At 52.0% G+C, this 18,172-nt stretch overlaps 1 protein-coding gene across 5 annotated transcripts; it reads left to right on the top strand.

The window, feature by feature from the left end:
• Positions 1-2,978: 2,978 nt before the first annotated feature.
• ROBO4 (roundabout guidance receptor 4) lies at positions 2,979-17,856 on the top strand. Of its 5 annotated transcripts, none has more exons than XR_009215716.1 (18): positions 2,979-3,724; positions 4,243-4,572; positions 4,834-4,991; positions 5,187-5,307; positions 5,591-5,718; positions 5,818-6,046; positions 6,309-6,421; positions 7,133-7,301; positions 7,457-7,642; positions 7,772-7,814; positions 9,703-9,839; positions 9,943-10,206; positions 13,670-13,777; positions 14,010-14,151; positions 14,295-14,531; positions 14,676-15,034; positions 15,340-15,800; positions 16,272-16,355. XR_009215716.1 is itself a non-coding variant. In XM_032167801.2 (18 exons), the coding sequence occupies exons 1-18, from the start codon at positions 3,036-3,038 to the stop codon at positions 16,626-16,628; spliced, it is 2,970 nt and encodes a 989-aa protein (XP_032023692.1). In that variant the 5' UTR covers positions 2,979-3,035; the 3' UTR covers positions 16,629-17,856. The 5 variants fall into 5 exon arrangements, 4 of the variants coding, with proteins under 4 accessions (XP_032023692.1, XP_032023690.1, XP_032023691.1 ...); XM_032167801.2 differs by lacking the exon at positions 15,340-15,800 and adding an exon at positions 16,606-17,856 and having other exon boundaries at positions 2,979-3,051; positions 16,272-16,478; XM_032167799.2 differs by lacking the exon at positions 15,340-15,800 and adding an exon at positions 16,606-17,856 and having other exon boundaries at positions 16,272-16,478.
• The last annotated feature ends 316 nt before the right edge of the window (positions 17,857-18,172 follow it).

Here is an 18,172-nt window from a genome sequence, read left to right as displayed (position 1 = left end):
TAAATAGTTATACTAGGGGACATATAAAATAAAGATTCAGAGCAGCACTGTTAATAATAGAAAAAGAATCACTTGATATACAACAAAGACACTCCTCTGCAAAGAATCATTGCATGTCCTTTCTTCCCAACAGCACCCAATTTTGAGTGAAGTCTCACTTCCCTGGACCCTCCTCGAAATCACCCAATCAAAGCCCAAATCCTAGAATAGGTTCTTTCTAACAGCTCTCTTACTGAGACATTACATAGTTCTCCATGGCACGCACTCTCTCCAGCTACAAGGAGTAAATCAACTTGTTCAACAATAGGTATGTTCCTGATGGTCTTTGACCGGAGGGCATTGACAGGGTGAACACAAAGCACAGTAGCTGATATCCCCTTCTTCCTGGACATGTGAGCAAATGGTTAAATATTGATGTCAGCAGCCCTTGAAATCTCCAACTGGGCAATGTTTAACCTAGGTGTGACTCGTAGTCATTGGTGTAGAGAAAGTTAAGAAAATGTAGGGTTGAGAGTATTCGATGTGATTTTAGATTCCAAGCACCTAAAATCACCCACGATGTTGATGGGATCAGAAACTAGGGAATAGACGCTGTCCAGTGAAGTGGACTTAGGGTGAGTTTTCCAGCCAGCTAAAAAGAGGTCATTACTGTCTTCTCTCGGCTCAATTTCCCTCCAGCTGTTGGCATCTTGGAAAAAACATGAGAATTTATAGATTGAGACCAAGCAGATTCAAGCAAAAAAGGGGAAAAAACAAGAAGGCAAAAAGTGTGAGTCTCAAATCCAAAAAGAGTATCAAGGGGTAGCTGGGACTGGCTATGGCTGTGTTGGTCAGGCATGCTGATCCCAGAACACTCAAAGGACAAGTAACACGTATCTAGTGTTTTCAAAGAACTTCCATGTCCATTGTCTGTAAACCTCATGCGGACATTTTAGAGATGAGGGAAGTGGGTCTCAGAGAGGTAATGTGACTTACTCAAGATCTCTCTGCCAATAAGAGGTGGACGCAGGATCTCAACCTCAGTGTAACTGACTCCAAATCCCACCTGAGTTTATCCCCTTTTCTCCACCGGCTTGGCCAGCAGGAGTCTCAGATTGCATCTTCAGAGATCACAGAGCAAAAAGCCAAAGAAGCCAGGAGCCAGAGGTTGAAGAGAAATTTCCTCTGGAGGTTTGCTCAGAAGGGCACCAGGTGCTTCCCCTCTCTTCTCCCTCTTACAAGCAACGAAGAGGGAGTTAGAATACACAAAACACTAGAACTAGGGGTGAAGGAAGGCACTGCTTAAACTGGTCACCAGGACTGCGCGTCACCAGAGCCCCAGAACAGAGCTTCCCTGAAATAGCAATTGGAGGCGGCTCCCACCAAGCTACATCATCCCCATGACTCATGCAGTCGGCTCTTCCTTAGTTTGTGGAAATGAGACAATGAGGATGCGGATGCACCAGGTTGCTGGAAATGAGCCCTGCAGTCTCTGGGAGCCATCCAGACATACCCTACTGTTGGGAAGTCTCCTCGGCCACCACCACATGTCACTCTGAGTGCCCTGGAGAAAAAGTTCTAGTGTCCTGCAAGAACAACTGAGGAATCTGCCCCTCCAATCACCTTCAGGTGTTAGCACCTAGCTCTCCAGAACCTGGGAGTAGGGCGAGGCTGTGCTGAAGGTGACAAGGTAGGAACTACTATTACTATTTCCATTTTACAGAGAAGGAAACTGACTTGCCCAAGGTCTCCACAGAAGCTTATTTCATCCATCTCTGAGCTGAATATGGACACACCCTGTGGGAATCTCCCAGCTTGTCCCAGACGCTCTGAGTCCTTCCTGTCTCCCACCCTACCCCACCTCCTGGTCCATCTGCCCTGGGTAAATGGACCAGGGCATTACAATCCACCCCTGCTCCACTTCACTCAGCCTCCCCAACCTGCAGCCCCACTGCCCTCTGTCCTCAGCTTCTTGCTGTGTCCTGAGACTCCTAGGGTTTTCATTCCTCTCTAGCAGGTGGCAAAGGGATAAGGATTGGGATCCAGTGGACAAAGATTTGGGGTAAATAGAGGATCAAGGCTCCATGATTGAGCAGCTATGGCGGCTGTGGGGATACACCCACAGAATTTGGGGTAGGAATTGGGACCAGAGAACAGAATTTAGGATTTCAGAATTAGAGGTGCTAAGGGTAGTGACATTCTGTTCTCTGGCCCCAATTCCTATCCTTCCAGCTCTGCCGCTCTATGACTTTCACTCTGCCTATTTTTTAGCCTCTGCAAACTCCCCAGTTTGTAGAGACCATGGTGTTTCCTTGCTCCAATTCTGTCTTTGTCAGTCTTGGTCTGAGTTTGAGAGGAAAGAGGAGGAGTGAAGGAGCCTTCTACTTGACAGGCTGTTAGGCTGTGGCTGGCACGGAAGCCAGGATGGGAAGGGGGAGGAAGGGAGGGCGTCAGCTGGGTTAGGGACCCTGCAGAGAAGCTGGCCAGGAACAACTGGGAACAAAGGCTGGATACTCTTCCGCTGAGCCCCAGAGCCTGGTCTTGGCCTTCCGGGAACAGCTCCAGGAAATGGCTGAGATTCCAGATTTGGAAGGAAGAGACTGGTAAACACGAGCTGGGATCTGAGAGGGGAGTGTGGCCTCTGTCTAGGTTGTGAGGGAAAGGGGGCAGTGGGCAAGAGCCGACATTGTAGGCTCAAAACCTGCAAGGCCTGCCTGCTACAGATATGGACACAGGGTCTCGGGACTGGAAAGACTCTTAAAAGGTCTTTTACTCCAACCACCTTTCCAGGGCCTGAAAAATACTCCTGCCGAGGATCCTCCAATAGTTTCAGCAATGGGATGGGCCTGAAAATAAATACACAATGTTGGCTCAGCTTTGTGGATCACTCATAATGAGTCAGGCACTGGATGCCAGTGGTTTTATGCTTTACGTGTTTCATCATTACTTTATCCCTCAAGGTAGGAATTACTATTATTATTTCCATTTTACAGAGAAGGAAACTGACTTGCCCAAGGTCTCCACAGAAGCTTATTTCATCCATCTCTGAGCTGAATATGGACACACCCTGTGGTAACTTCCCAGCTTGTCCCAGACGCTCTGAGTCCTTCCTGTCTCCCACCCTACCCCACCTCCTGGTCCATCTGCCCTGGGGAAATGGACCAGGGCGTTACAATCCACCCCTGCTCCACTTCACTCAGCCTCCCCAACCTGCAGCCCCACTGCCCTCTGTCCTCAGCTTCTTGCTGTGTCCTGAGACTCCTGGGGTTTTCATTCCTCTCTAGCAGGTGGCAAAGGGATAAGGATTGGGATCCAGGGATAAGATTTAAATAGAAGATTAAGGCTCTGATTGGAGTTATGGTTAGTGTAGGGATACCCTGTAAGAAATCCCCGACTAGATCATGAGATAAAGCTTAGCGCTGAAGTTAGGGTCGGGGGTTATAGCTAAAGGGTCGAGGTCAGAGAGTTTCTCGCCTCTGGTCTCCTCCCAGTTCTCCAAGTCACTGAGGGCCAGGCAGGAAGCATCGGTTTCCTCAAAGCCGCTTCCCTCCTGGGGCAGAGTCTCGGTCACAAACAACCACCACCAGCCCACCCCGCCCCTCCTTCCCTCTTCCCTGTGAGCTCAGAGCAGCAGGACAAAGTGCTCGGGACAAGGACAGAGGGCTGAGAGTAGCCATGGGCTCTGGAGGAGAGAGCCTCCGAGGGGGCAGGTGTTCCCTGTCTCTGCTGCTCCTGCTCATCATGGGTGAGTTGCTCTCCCTCTCCCGGCCCATGCTCCCTCCATCCAAGGCCTGCTCAGGGCAGAGGAGGCCTGCTGACTGCTTGCTTCCCTTTTGCAGTGGGGGGACCAGAGATGAGGAGGAGGAGGAGGATGATGATGATGATTAGTGTGTGTTAAGTGTATGTGTGTTTGTGCATGTGTGCACACAACAGAGAGAGGAGAGAGAGAGAGAGAGAGAAAGAAAGAAAGAAAGAAAGAAAGAAAGAAAGAAAGAAAGAAAGAAAGAAAGAAAAAGAGAGAGAGAAAGAAAGAGAGAGAGAGAGCGAGAGAGCGCGAACATGCTGTGGGAGCCCTGGCCTGGATGCCGTGCATGCTGGCCCTCTCTCCTCCTAGCTAGCTTGTTCTTTGGGAGGCAAACTTTAGTAGTTCAGATTACAGGTTTTATGGCAAACTTGCCCACAAGAGAAGACAGATAAGGGGTGGGCCAGGAATTTGGGGTGTTGCTGGTGATCAGACCGGGCTCTGCTCCCTTTCCCTCCCAGGAGGCATGGCTCAGGACTCTCCGCCCCAGATCCTAGTCCACCCCCAGGACCAGCTGTTCCAGGGCCCTGGCCCTGCCAGGATGAGCTGCCGAGCCTCAGGCCAGCCACCTCCCACCATCCGCTGGCTGCTGAATGGGCAGCCCCTGAGCATGGTGCCCCCAGACCCACACCACCTCCTGCCTGATGGGACCCTTCTGCTGCTGCAGCCCCCTGCCCGGGGACATGCCCACGATGGCCAGGCCCTGTCCACAGACCTGGGTATCTACACGTGTGAGGCCAGCAACCGGCTTGGCACAGCAGTCAGCAGAGGCGCTCGGCTGTCTGTGGCTGGTGAGGCCTGGGAGGGGAGCTTCAGGGTGGGGCAAACCTGGGTGGCGACATCTGAGTTGAATGTTCAGGGGAACATCTGAGAGGTCAGTGGGATACCTGTGAGCAGAAGCCTGGGCTGGAAGGCTTGGGAGGGCAAGCTGGGCTGGGGCTGGTCCAAAGTGGGAGGCCAGGAAGGTGGGCAAAGCAGAAGGGGGCAAGAGTGATAAGGGAGGGAGAAGAGGCCTGGGCCCTGCTCCGTGTCACCTTCCATCCTCCCCACAGTCATCCGGGAGGATTTCCAGATCCAGCCTCGGGACACGGTGGCTGTGGTGGGTGAGCAGGTAACTCTGGAATGTGGGCCACCCTGGGGCCACCCAGAGCCCACAGTCTCATGGTGGAAAGATGGGAAACCCCTGGCCCTCCAGCCCGGAAGGCACACGGTAAGTGTGGCCCCCTCCCCCACACTTCATCCTGGCCTGGGCAGACCTGGGTACACTCTGAGGGACTGACCTGCTGTCCAGCCCCGCATCCTCCGGTAGAATTTGAGGAGGGGAGAGCAGGCGGGCCTCAAACTTCCCCCCAGCTCAGAGCTCCTCCCCACATAGAAGACTTCACAGTGAACCTGGCCCTGACAGGTGTCCGGGGGGTCCCTGCTGATGGCAAGAGCAGAGAAGAGTGACGCAGGGACCTACATGTGTGTGGCCACCAACAGCGCAGGACACAGGGAGAGCCGTGCAGCCCGGGTTTCCATCCAGGGTAAGGGCGGGGGTGGGCTAAAATCAGAGCCAGGCTGCAGGCTCCAGTTAGGGTGGTGTGTTCTGGTTTGGGCTGGGGTTAGGGTATGTGGGGTCAGGGTCAAAGTGCTGGGAGTCTCATGTAGCGGGAGGCTCCCCCTGCTCGAGTAGAAATCGGAATGCTCAAGACCTGGAGACTCTGGGAGTTTGGGTTCCCTGGGGTTCTCCCTGGCTGAGGGATGTTCCACGCCTCAGTTCTGTCACTCCGGCCTGTAAGCCCCAGCCCAGCCCTACCCTCCCCACAGAGCCCCAGGACTACACGGAGCCTGTGGAGCTTCTGGCTGTGCGAATTCAGCTGGAAAATGTGACACTGCTGAACCCGGATCCCGCACAGGGCCCCAAGCCCGGACCGGCGGTGTGGCTCAGCTGGAAGGTGAAGGCCAGGTGCTAAGGGTGAAAGCCAATCCAGAGCTCGAGAGAGGGCGTTCCTGAGCTCTCTGACCCCTCACCCTTCCTCGAAACTCCTTCCCAGGTGAGCGGCCCTGCTGCACCTGCCCAATCCTACACGGCCTTGTTCAGGACCCAGACTGCCCCGGGAGGCCAGGGAGCTCCGTGGGCAGAGGAACTGCTGGCCGGCTGGCAGAGTGCAGAGCTTGGAGGCCTCCACTGGGGCCAAGACTACGAGTTCAAAGTGAGACCATCATCTGGCCGGGCTAGAGGCCCTGACAGCAACGTGCTGCTCCTGAGGCTGCCGGAAAAAGGTCGGGGCCTGATCCCTTCAGAACCCAACAATATCCCCTCTGGCTCCTTCTTATTTGGGGGCCCCGGACTGTTCTGCTTCAGTCTTGGGGGGAGATTATGGGTCCTACCCTGGGACTCCCTTCTGCCCTGGCCAGGACAGCAGAGCTTCAAGAGGCTTCTTGTCTCCTTGGTGGGGTTCTGACTCTGTGTCCCCCATCCCAGCTCCTTTCCCTAGAGTCCTCTCCCTCAGGGCCCCTCATATCCTCTCTTCCACCCCTCCAGTGCCCAGTGCCCCACCCCAGGAGGTGACCCTAAAACCTGGCAATGGCAGTGTCCTTGTGAGCTGGGTCCCACCACCTGCTGAAAACCACAATGGCATCATCCGTGGCTACCAGGTACCCCCACAAGCTGACACAGCCCTTCCTAGTGTTGCCAGGACATTTCTTTTCTCTGGAGTTCTGCATACCCCTGCTCTGGGCGCTGAGAAAGGTACCTGGGCAGAGAAGCAAAGGAAACCTGCTTTTGCTGAGCAAGGACCCACTGTCTGCCAGACCCTGCCAAGAACTTGACCTCCATGATCCCGTCTCACCTCACAGTCCACCCTGGGGTATTATCCCCAGTTTACAGACATGGAAAGTGGGGTTAAGGCCACAGGAATAAGAAACAGAGTAGATGAAACCAGGCTGTGAGTAAGGGTGTGGTGCTCAAAGTTTGACTTCTGGAGCAGCAACATCAGCCTCACCCAGGACCTTGTTAGGAATACAAACCCTCAGATCCTTTCCCAGGCCTAATAAATCAGAAACTCAGAGATGGGCCTGGCAAACTGTGCTTTAGCAGGCCCCCCAGGTGACTTGGAAGCATGCTGTTGTTTGAGAACTGCTATGTTACATGTATTTTAGCAGATTGCTTTTGCCCTTCTACTGTTGATCTAGAGAGAGGTATCTCTCACTTGGTAGGGAGAATAGGAGGGGAACAGGAAATTGGGTGCATTCCCCAACTGGATGGTAGGGCAGAATAACCACATCCCCGGAGTCTGATCTGCAGATAAAGGGCTTAGCTTCTGGGATGGTGCCTGGGGCAGCTGTTCACTTCTGCTTGTGCCTCAGGTCTGGAGCCTGGGCAACACGTCACTGCCACCAGCCAACTGGACTGTAGTTGGTGAGCAGACCCAGCTGGAAATCGCCACCCACATGCCAGGCTCCTACTGCGTGCAAGTGGCTGCAGTCACTGGTGCTGGAGCTGGGGAGCCCAGTAGCCCTGTCTGCTTCCTTTTAGGTGAGGGCAGTGCCCACAGGCCCACCCTACCCTTCAGCCTGCATCCCGCCTTCCTCTCTCCCTGCTCCCACCTCACACTTCCAGCTCTTCCCCCTTGCCTGCCAGGCCCTCAATGCCTCCACTCCCCCTCCCCCTGAGCTCTGCATCCCATACAGAGCAGGCCATGGAGCGAGCCGCCCGAGAACCCAGTGAGCATGGTCCCTGGACCCTGGAGCAGCTGAGGGCCACCTTGAAGCGACCTGAGGTCATTGCCACCTGTGGTGTTGTGCTCTGGCTGCTGCTTCTGGGCACCGCTATGTGTATCCAGCGCCGGCGCCGAGCTGGGGTGCACCTGGGCCCAGGTGAGAGTCTGAGGAGGACCCACATGTATACAGGCCTCCTCAGCATCCAGCCAGAATGGTGCAGGGGCTTTGGATCTCTGGCCAGGTGATCCAGCCTCTGGATTTAGCCTTCCTCCTGCCTTCTCCCAGGTCTGTACAGATATACCAGTGAGGATGCCATCCTAAAACACAGGTGAGAGGTGAAAGGGGAGCTCTGAAGTAAGGGAGGGTGGAAGGGACAGTGGAGCTGCAACAGAGAAGAATGGAGTACTAGTCTACCTGCCAGGAAGTTTGGGACTCTCGTACATGAATCTCTCCTGTAACTCCAACTGATAGTTCATTTCTCTGTCATTAATATTCCTATCACACCACTTGACAGACTAGTAAACTGAAACTCATAAAAACTTCTAAACCCCCAATCCAGGACTCTTGTCACCCCACCTCTCCTGCTGCCTCACCCTGCTAGTGGAGAATAATCAGCATGAGATGACCAGCTCAAATGTCTCATCTTCTGTGTGCACCCATGGTCTACCAAGTAGTGCCTCTGCACTCAGTAATTCTCTCACTGAGCCATCGTGCCTGCATCATAATCCACCCGCAGCCCCAGCAGAGGGTGTTCAGTGCCTACATCATAGATTCTTCCTCACTGTTCTCAAAAACGGGATCTGCCCATAGGCCCTTCTGCTTCCGGTATATTTGGCCGCCAGAACAAGTCTGCAGTTTTGGGACATCATGCTGATAGAGAACACATCCTTCTTGCTCCCGTTGTCTGAGTTTTGTACTAAGTAACCGCCTCATCTCTCTATCTGCCTTCTTGGCTCTTTATTTCACTAGATCTCCTCTGGGAGGCTTCCCACTCCAGGTCTGCATCTCTCCGCAGAAGTTATTGAGCACCTACTATGTGCCAGCATATCCAGGCCTACAGCTGCCATTTCACTGTCGGGTCCTCAGCCCAGAGCAGGGGTCCAAGCCGGCTGGTGTTGTATTCTGAGTTTTCTGAGCTCACTGGCTTCTTTCTTCCAGCTATCTCCTGGCTTTGTCTGCTCTGCCCTAAGCTTTCTGTGGCTTCCCTGGGATCTTCTGCTCTGTCCTTGAGGGAGATTCCATTCTGATCTTTGGTTCATTCATTCCTTTGGAATAGCCTCCACCTGCCAGGATCTCTCAGTATAGGCAGAGACAGGCATGAGCGGATATGAGTGCAATCGTGTACTGGACACGCAGAAGCGGGTACAAGACACATGGAGGGTGTCAATGTGGAAAAACATAGGAGAAAGAAGATTCCACATTACCCTGACAGTAAGAAGGGGGTGGAGAGAAGAGCAATGAAGCAGCAAGTAATAGCCTGCTGTCCACAGGGAAAGACAAACCATTTGTTCTGGCTCGGGTATAGGGCATGAGATGGGTCAGAGCAAAGGATATAGTTAGGGAGCTGGAAGCCAGACCAAGGAGGGTCCTGTTAGCCATGCTAAGTGCCTGGGCTGTGTCGTGGTAAATGAGGGGCCATTGAAGGTCTTATGCAGAGAAGCTCCTTGCTCAGATCCCCGTTCTTGAAGGTTCTCTCAGGCAGCCAGAGGCCAATGTCCATGGAGGAAGCTCCTGCTCTGCCAGCTGAGTGATCTCACATTTCCTCATATAAACTCAGACCATCAGTCTTGAGTGTGGAAGGCCTTATTGCTACCATTTTACAGATGAGAAAACTGGGGCTTAGAGAGGATGTACTTACCCAAGTACAACAGATATACTTACCCAAGCTAAGCTGTGACAGATAGAGATTGTCAAACCAAATTTGTCTTCAGGTCTTCTTTTTACCTCAGCATACATAGCTGTCTGTCATTACTACCTCTCAGCTCTGGGTGACTCGGATTTCCCCTCATCCAGGAATAGAAAGGGGTGCTGACTTTGGGGGACCAGGTCAGAGATCTCAAGGAGTCTGTGAAAAGCTGAAAAGCAGTAGTAAGGATAAAGCCGATACCACCATCTCCTTGCCCTCTTCTGCTGCCTCTGAACAGGAGGTCTTGGCCAATAAGGTTCTCACTTCTCCCTGTTTCTCCCGGCCTCACCCCCTCCCTCCACTGCCCCAGGATGGATCACAGTGACTCCCAGTGGTTGGCAGACACTTGGCGTTCCACCTCTGGCTCTCGGGACCTGAGCAGCAGCAGCAGCCTCAGCAGTCGGCTGGGGGCGGATGCCCGGGACCCACTAGACTGTCGTCGCTCCTGTGAGCGTGCTCAGTGGGGGCAAGGGCCTAGCAGGGGGCAGTGATCTCAGGGATGGAAAGCGGGACATGCTCACCATAATTCCTCCTGTCATTTATATCACAGTGCTCTCCTGGGACTCCCGAAGCCCCGGCGTGCCCCTGCTTCCAGACACCAGCACTTTTTATGGCTCCCTCATCGCTGAGCTGCCCTCCAGTACCCCAGCCAGGCCAAGTCCCCAGGTCCCAGCTGTCAGGCGCCTCCCACCCCAGCTGGCCCAGCTCTCCAGCCCCTGTTCCAGCTCAGACAGCCTCTGCAGCCGCAGGGGACTCTCTTCTCCCCGCTTGTCTCTGGCGCCTGCAGAGGCTTGGAAGGCCAAAAAGAAGCAGGGTAAGGAGGGGGAGAATAGACATAGACTGAGCTGGTGGTAGGCGGGCCCAGGAATGGGAATGTGATGGGAACAAGGCCTCAAAGCCTGGAAGGGGGTGCAACCTCCACACCCTCCTTCCATTCTCCTCTCCAGGTAGATAAAAGACCTCTTTCTCCTACCACCAGAGCGCTCAGCTAGGGGTGCAATAGCCTCAGCTTTTTGCACTGTGCTCTTGTTTCAGTTTGGCTACACCAGCAGTGAGCCCTAATGCTGCATTCAATTCAACTCAGCAAACATTTAATAAGCACCACTGCATGCCAGACATGGGGAACACAAGAGACGTCAGACACAGCCCTTGACTTCTAAGGGCTCAGGGCCCGTCTAACGAAAGTGTTGACTAGCATATAAGTAATGCTGGAGCCTGGAGGAATGTGACCAGTGCTGGCACAAAGCCTCAGGCTCCCATGAGCTCATCTCCTGGTGTACCATGTACAGGTGTGCTTGGGCACCAACTCCCAACTCACTTCTCAGAGAGGAATGGCTATTTCCTTTCTGGACAGGTTTATCTCCTGACTCCCAGCTGCCTTCTTTGACTTTCCAGAGAAGAATAAGTATAGCCTCCATTTTTGATCAATTACTATATGCTAGGTGCTTTACTTATATTTATTATTTCATTTAATCCTCACAATAGATTAGCTAGCTACTATTTCTCTAATTGTACAGACAGGAAGAGGGTCAGAATGATTGAGTTACTGGTTCAAAATTCTGCAAGTAATTAGCTGCAGGACTCAAATCTGAAGGCAGGATAGTCTGCCTCTGAAGGTGATTCTGAGTCTCTCTGGAGCTCCCTCAGGAAATCCTATTCTCTCTTTGAGTCTTTTTTCCTATTTCTGGCCTGCAGAACACTGGCCTGCACTCTACCTGCTGTCTTCTTGAGTCTTCTGTACTAATTAGTAAGACCTAACAAATGTTCTACAGCCAAGTCTTTTTTTTAAGTGGATTTAATCCAACTTTTAATAAGACAAAGATGGATTAAGATAATTAACAGCTTGTTCAATATCCAGAATTTTATGACTCTAAATATCAGCGAAGCTGGCATTCTTACCAGCTTTGCTTCAGAGCTATTGCATTATAAATCCTTGGTGGTAATGAAACACCAGCTAAAAAGAGGTTGAATAGTTTCATTTAAAAAACAGCCTTCCCGGGGAGAGCTACACCAACTTTAATGGGATGGATAGCCCCTCTTAGAACAGTAATGCTACTCGAAAGAGGTGAGTGGTTTTCTACAGCCAGTTCTTAAGAAGGGTTCCAATTCTGAGATGAGGCTTCCTAGCCTGTGGTTTAGGTCTTTACTTCACTCCCTGTTTCTCCTCGCTCCAGCCCCATCTCACCACTGCCCCCAGGATAGGTCAACTGCGGCGACTCCTTGGCTGATAGACACTACATATTCTACCTCTGTCTCCCAGGACCTGAGCAGCAGCAAGATCATGCTATGGTCTTCTCCAGAGCCATGGAGTTGATTCTACTGCTGTTTCTTCCTGTTCTAAAAGCGGCAGGCTCTCCCAGTGCCCCCCACTCCCCTTGACCTGCTTGTTCCTTTTTCTTATTATTTGGCCTTAGTTGGGGTTTCTTCTCCAGTGCTGATATCCTCACAATTACAGTCTCCTGTCTCTCATCCATCATAGCAGGTTCTTAGTTCTGCTCACTTTGCCAGATATATGCACTGAATATCCTCATTCATTCATCATTTTATTCAAACAAATATTTATTGCAATTTGACCAATGAGTTTCAACCTTTCACCTTGGTAACATTTTTCTTGTACAGTTTATTCAATTAGAATTGAAACTAAAGTCCAAGTAACTCCCAGCAACGTAAGAGGAGGGCTTTTGTTAACAGGGTCCCTTAGAGGAAGTGAAACAGGCTGGGATAAAAGTGGCCTTTTCCAGGCCTGGCTGTTTTCTTTCCCTTTCCACTCAAACCAGCCAACCAACTTGTGCTCACATTTCTGAGCTTAGTCAAGAAGCCAGGCACCAGACAAGACAAAGCTGATGATAGCAGAGTTGGTGCACCCACCCTGAAGTTGGCTCCCAGCCAACTGGGTCATAGGAAAGCTATAGAAAATCAATAAAAACCAAACAGCCAAAGTACCAAAGGAAACTTTGATGGAGGGAGTCTAGTCATTGATGAGTTTTCATCCCAAAGGATCAGAAGGTCTGGCCACTAGTACATAAATGGGATCTTGGTCAATGCCAAAGCCTGGCTCACTTCCCTGCTCTGAAGCTGCCCATAGTGGCCCCCAGATCTCTGATATGTGACTGACTAGATAGCTCTACCCTGAGGGTCCTGCCTGGTCCCTGGTCCACCAAGAAGGGAAACCCTTTCCTATCTGGGCTTCTGATCATGGGACACTAATCTAAAGGCTGTTTCTTTTCTCCTTTATCTGATGTTCTTCAGGTTCCTGGTAGTCCTGGAAAAATCTCTTTCCTCTATTACCCTATTCCTCTCTGGCTTAAACTTAGATCCCTTTTGCATTCTGGCCTGACCAAGAAGCATGCTCACAGGTCACTGCACATAGTTGGGGCTGTCTCTTTAGTTTCCAGCTTCTCTGTTGTGAAAGTTCACTCAGAGCCCTGTCTCTCCACTGCCCATGTGGGCCAGATGACAGCTTCCATCTTGTAGGTGACTCTTCTCACTGTGTGTTATATCCACATTTCTGATATACATTCATTCTTTCATTCAACAAAAAGTATTGAATAGCTATGGGCAGGGCATTGCCTCCCTGGGATAGACCAATACGTTTTCCCACTCTGAAGTTCCTCTTCCTATTAGCTGACTGTCTCGTGTCACAGCCGACATTGTGTGTCGATCCCTGTTTTTGTCTTACCCACTCAGCTCAACCTGACAGTCTACTCCATCTTTCAAGCGAGAGACAGTCGAGTTTCCCAGAGCAGGGCTATCCAGAGCCATGTGAGATGTTTGCAATGTGAGAAATGGAAATTAATAGATTCTGTCCAAGAAAAGAAGGAGTATTTTTCTTACTGAGCCAAAATTCATGAGAGTAGCAATGTGAGGGTATAGAGATCAGGAAGATTGGAATGAATACAGTCAAGGAAAAGAAAGTTGTTTTTTAAAGCATCTATCAAGGCCAAGAACTTGTGCAATCTGTTTTTACTTAATTGTCAAGACCATCACTCGAAGTGGTTGTTTACACATGAAACTGAGACTCAGAAAGGTACATGGACTGCCCTGAGGTCACACAGCTAAGCTGGGCAGGTCTTTTGACTCCAAGCCTAGTGCTCCTTCTACCCTATCACAGCTGCTGGATGAAGATGGGGGTGTGGAGGGGATTCGGGGGGATTCCCCCTCTTTTCTCTGAGTTCAGGCTCGTGCAGGCTGAATTGAATAAGGCTGAAGATAGAGCCAGCAGCTGGGGTCTGAAAAGTCCATCCTGGGCCCCGCAACCACCAACCCTTTCTTTGCAGAGCTGCAGCATGCCAACAGTTCCCCACTGCTCCGGGGCAGCCACCCCTTGGAGCTCCGGGCCTGTGAGCTGGGAAATAGAGGCTCCAAGAACCTTTCCCAAAGCCCAGGTGAGAGGGGGTCCCTGAAAGGGAAGTGAAGGGGTGAGATAGGGTATAGGGGTGCAGGGGCTCACCAGCCCAGGCCCCTCCCATGGGCTCATCCTCCTATCCCTGAGGAGGCTGATGAGGGTTTGCTGGAGTAGCAGACAGGTAGCTAAGGGGGCTGGTGGGCAGGCCGGCAGGCTGAGCTCCAGAGCAGATGGGATGCCACTGTTCTCACACCCAGGCTTCTGTTCCCCAGGAGCTGTGCCCCAAGCTCTGGTTGCCTGGCGGGCCCTGGGACCGAAACTCCTCAGCTCCTCAAAAGAGCTGGTTACTCGTCCTCTCCCTCCAGCACCCCTCTTTCCTCATGAAACTCCCCCGACTCAGAGTCAACAGACCCAGTAAGAGGGCATGGGGTCGGGAAGCAGGGCTGGGAGAGTGGGGGTGTGGGGAGTGTGTGCCAGGATTGGACAGGCTGGGGAAGGGGGAAAGGACTTGAAGAGCTGTGCTAACCACCGTGCCATCACTCTCTCACCCCAATCAGGCCTCCAGTGGCACCACAGGCTCCCTCCTCCATCCTGCTGCCAGCAGCCCCCATCCCCATCCTTAGCCCCTGCAGTCCCTCTAGCCTCCAGGCCTCTTCCCTCTCTGGCCCCAGCCCAGCTTCCAGTCGCCTGTCCAGCTCTTCACTGTCATCCCTGGGGGAGGATCAAGACAGTGTGCTGACCCCTGAGGAGGTAGCCCTGTGCTTGGAACTCAGTGAGGGTGAGGAGACTCCCAGGTGAGTAGCTTGAGAGATAACCAAAGAACTACAGAAAAGCTGTAGTTCTCCACCCATTCCGCCCTTCCTCAACTGGGGCTTTTCTGCTACTACAACCTCCATCCCATTGAAACCATTGCCGTCTCACCTTTTGCCTCTCCCTAGGAACAGCATCTCTCCCATGCCAAGGGCTCCTTCACCCCCCACCACCTATGGGTACATCAGCGTCCCAACAGCCTCAGAGTTCACGGACATGGGCAGGACCGGAGGAGGGGTGGGGCCCGAGGGGGGAGTCTTGCTGTGCCCACCTCGGCCCTGCCTCACCCCCACCCCCAGCGAGGGCTCCTTAGCCAATGGTTGGGGCTCAGCCTCTGAGGACAATGCCGCCAGCGCCAGAGCCAGCCTTGTCAGCTCCTCTGATGGCTCCTTCGTCGCTGATGCTCACTTTGCCCGGGCCCTGGCAGTGGCTGTGGATAGCTTTGGTTTTGGTCTAGAGCCCAGGGAGGCAGACTGCGTCTTCACAGGTATGTGAGGTCTCCCCATCTTACTCCTCACTCGTGCCCCTTGCCTTTCTAACAACCATTATCATGTCATCATTGTTAAAACAACTAGTTTTATTGAATGATTATTGTATCTCAGGCACTATGATAAGTGCTTTGCATACATTTAATATTGAAAGTCTATGTGGAATATTCTTTATCTCTCTTATCCTAATGAGGAAACTGTAAGTCAGATAGTTTTATTAGCTTGCCCAAGGTCACCCACAGAACAAGGACAAATTGTCCAATTCGTTTTTGTTTGTTTGTTTTTGTTTTGTTTGTTTGCCCAGGCAGTGGCATGATCTCAGCTCACAGCAACCTCTGCCTCCCAGGTTCAAGAGATTCTGTTGCCTCAGCCTCCCGAGTAGCTGGTATTACAGGCACCTACCACCACGCCCAGCTAATTTTTTTGTATTTTCAGTAGAGACAGGGTTTCACCATGTTGGCCAGGCTGGTTTTGTACTCCTGACCTCGAGTGATCTGCCTGCCTCAGCCTCCCAAAGTGTTGGGATTATAGGCATGAGCCACTGAGCCTGGCCCAAATTGTACAATTCTAAAGGCAGCCAACTGTAGGTCCGTTTCCCTGCCTCTAGGACTCCCCTCTTACCCTGACTTGAGTCTCCAGGAAAGGTTGCTCCATCCTCTTCCAATCCCATCGTCCTGCTCTGTCCATGGCTGGAGCTGAGGAGCCACTGGGCTCACCTCTGACATTCCCAGCAGAGTGGGACCTTTATCTCTATGTCAGCAGAAGGTAGTACAGGGTCCTGGCTCCTTGGGTGTCCCTTCCCCACATGTACCATCAGATCCCCCATCCCCATTTTACTAACCCTAACTCTACCCTTTGCCCCCACAAAAACAAAAACAAAAAAAACAAAAACAAAAACAAAAACCAGGCTCGTGGTAAATGGGAGGGCAAGGATTATCCAGGAGAGAAGTGCCATGATGGCAGAAGAAGAATGCCCAGGGAATGGGGATGTGAAGGGAGAGTGCAGATAGAAGGCCAGAGCTGGGCTGGGAGGAAACAGTTCAATCACTTCTCCCTAAAGAAACAAATGGATCGGGCCCCTGGGGATGTGGCCTCTGGGACTGAAGGGCTGGGTTGGGGCTAAGTTATGTTTAGGGCTGGATACATGCCCTGAGCTGGTCCTAAGCTTTCTGTACTAAACTGGCCCCTAGGGGCTGAAGGTCAACCCCCCACAGACACCTCTACCCTCCCTGACAGATGCCTCATCACCTCCCTCCCCACGGGATGAGATCTTCCTGACCCCCAACCTCTCCCTGGCCCTGTGGGAGTGGAGGCCGGACTGGTTGGAAGACATGGAGGTCAACCACACCCAGCGGCTGGGAAGGGGGATGCCTCCCTGGCCCCCTGACTCTCGAATCTCTTCCCAGAGAAGTCAGCTCCACTGTCCTATGCCCAAGGCTGGTGGTGAGTGTCTGTCTTCCTGGCTAATGTGTTCTTCTTGACCAGAGGGCCTCTGGGAAGAAGCCAGGAGGAAGCCTGGCATTGGGGAAGGGAGATAAGGAGCAAGGGAGATAACTCCACTGTCCTTCAGCTTCTCCTGTAGATTACTCCTGAACTGTGTCCCTGAGACTTCCTAGACGGGAATCAGAACCACTTCTGTCCACCCACAAGACCTGGGCTGTGGTGTGTGGGTCTTGGCCTGTGTTTCTTTGCAGCTGGGGTCCACCTTCCCAAGCCTCCAGAGAGTTCTCCCTCCAGGATTGTGAAAACAAATGAAAACAAAATTAGAGCAAAGCTGGCCTGGAGCCCTCAGGGAGCAAAACATCATCTCCACCTGACTCCTAGCCACTGCTTTCTCCTCTGTGCCATCCACGCCCACCACCAGGTCGTTTTGGCCTAAGGAGCAGCCCTGTCTCCTCCTCTCACCACCCATTTGGATCACAGGAAGTGGAGGAGCCAGAGGTGCCTTTGTGAAGGACAACAGTGGCTGCTGGGAGAGGGCTGTGGAGGAAGGAGCTTCTCGGAGGCCCCTCTCAGCCTTACCTGGGCCCCTCCTCTAGAGAAGAGCTCAACTCTCTCCCAACCTCACCATGGAAAGAAAATAATTATGAATGCCACTGAGGCACTGAGGCCCTACCTCATGCCAAACAAAGGGTTCAAGGCTCGGTCTAGGGAGGATGCTGAAGGAAGGGAGGTATGAGACCATAGGTCAAAAGCACCATCCTCGTACTGTTGTCACTATGAGCTTAAGAAATTGATACCATAAAATGGTAAAGACTTGAGTTCTGTGAGATCATTCCCCGGAGCACCATTTTTAGGAGAGCACCTGGAGAGATGGCAAGAATTTCCTGAGTTAGGCAGGGATCAGGCATTCATTGACACTCAAGGAGTGTCACACATTTCTGTTCGCAATTAAAGGGAGAATGAGGTTCATCCACCAAATTTTAAGCAGAATATAGGAAGGGCAGTGGTGGGGAGTTTCAGGGTCTGCTGCTCCTAGCAGCTTATATTAAATCCACCTCCTCAAGATAAGCCTTAGGGATATTTATGGCTGAGGGAAGTAGGATGGTCTAAGGCATGGGGAAGGGTGATTGGCTGTGGGGAAAATGAAGTAATAGGTTCATTCTGCCCAAGTGTAGTTTGGGTTCATGGCATTTCATAAGGACATATGTGTAGAAAATTGTTTTGCTGGCTGGGCATGGTGGCTCACGCCTGTAATCCCAGCACTTTGGGAGGCAGAGGTAGGCAGATCATGAGGTCAGGAGATCGAGACCATCTTGGCTAACACGGTGAAACCCTGTCTCTACTAAAATGAAAAAAAAAAATACAAAAAATTAGCCAGGCATGGTGGCAGGTGCCTATAGTCCCAGCTACTCAGGAAGCTGAGGCACGAGAATGGTGTGAACCCAGGAGGTGGAGCTTGCAGTAAGCGGAGATTGCCCACTGCACTCCAGCCTGGGTGACAGAGAGAGACTCGGTCTCAAAAAAAAAAAAAAAAAAAAAGAAAAGAAAAGAAAAGAAAATGGTTGTGTTATGATCTGAGGGTGGAGTTTTTGGCCCTCCGATGTCAAAAGGCCACCCCTCAAGCACTTGCAGAGGCCCAGTAGAAAAGTCGGTGGTCTCGATTGGTTTGAGCTGGACAAGAGCTGTCCCAAGTT

Source organism: Hylobates moloch, unplaced genomic scaffold (assembly GCF_009828535.3).
Source record: "Hylobates moloch isolate HMO894 unplaced genomic scaffold, HMol_V3 SCAFFOLD_11, whole genome shotgun sequence".
Taxonomy (NCBI): Eukaryota; Metazoa; Chordata; class Mammalia; order Primates; family Hylobatidae; genus Hylobates; species Hylobates moloch.
This window is presented reverse-complemented; position numbering and strand designations above follow the sequence as displayed.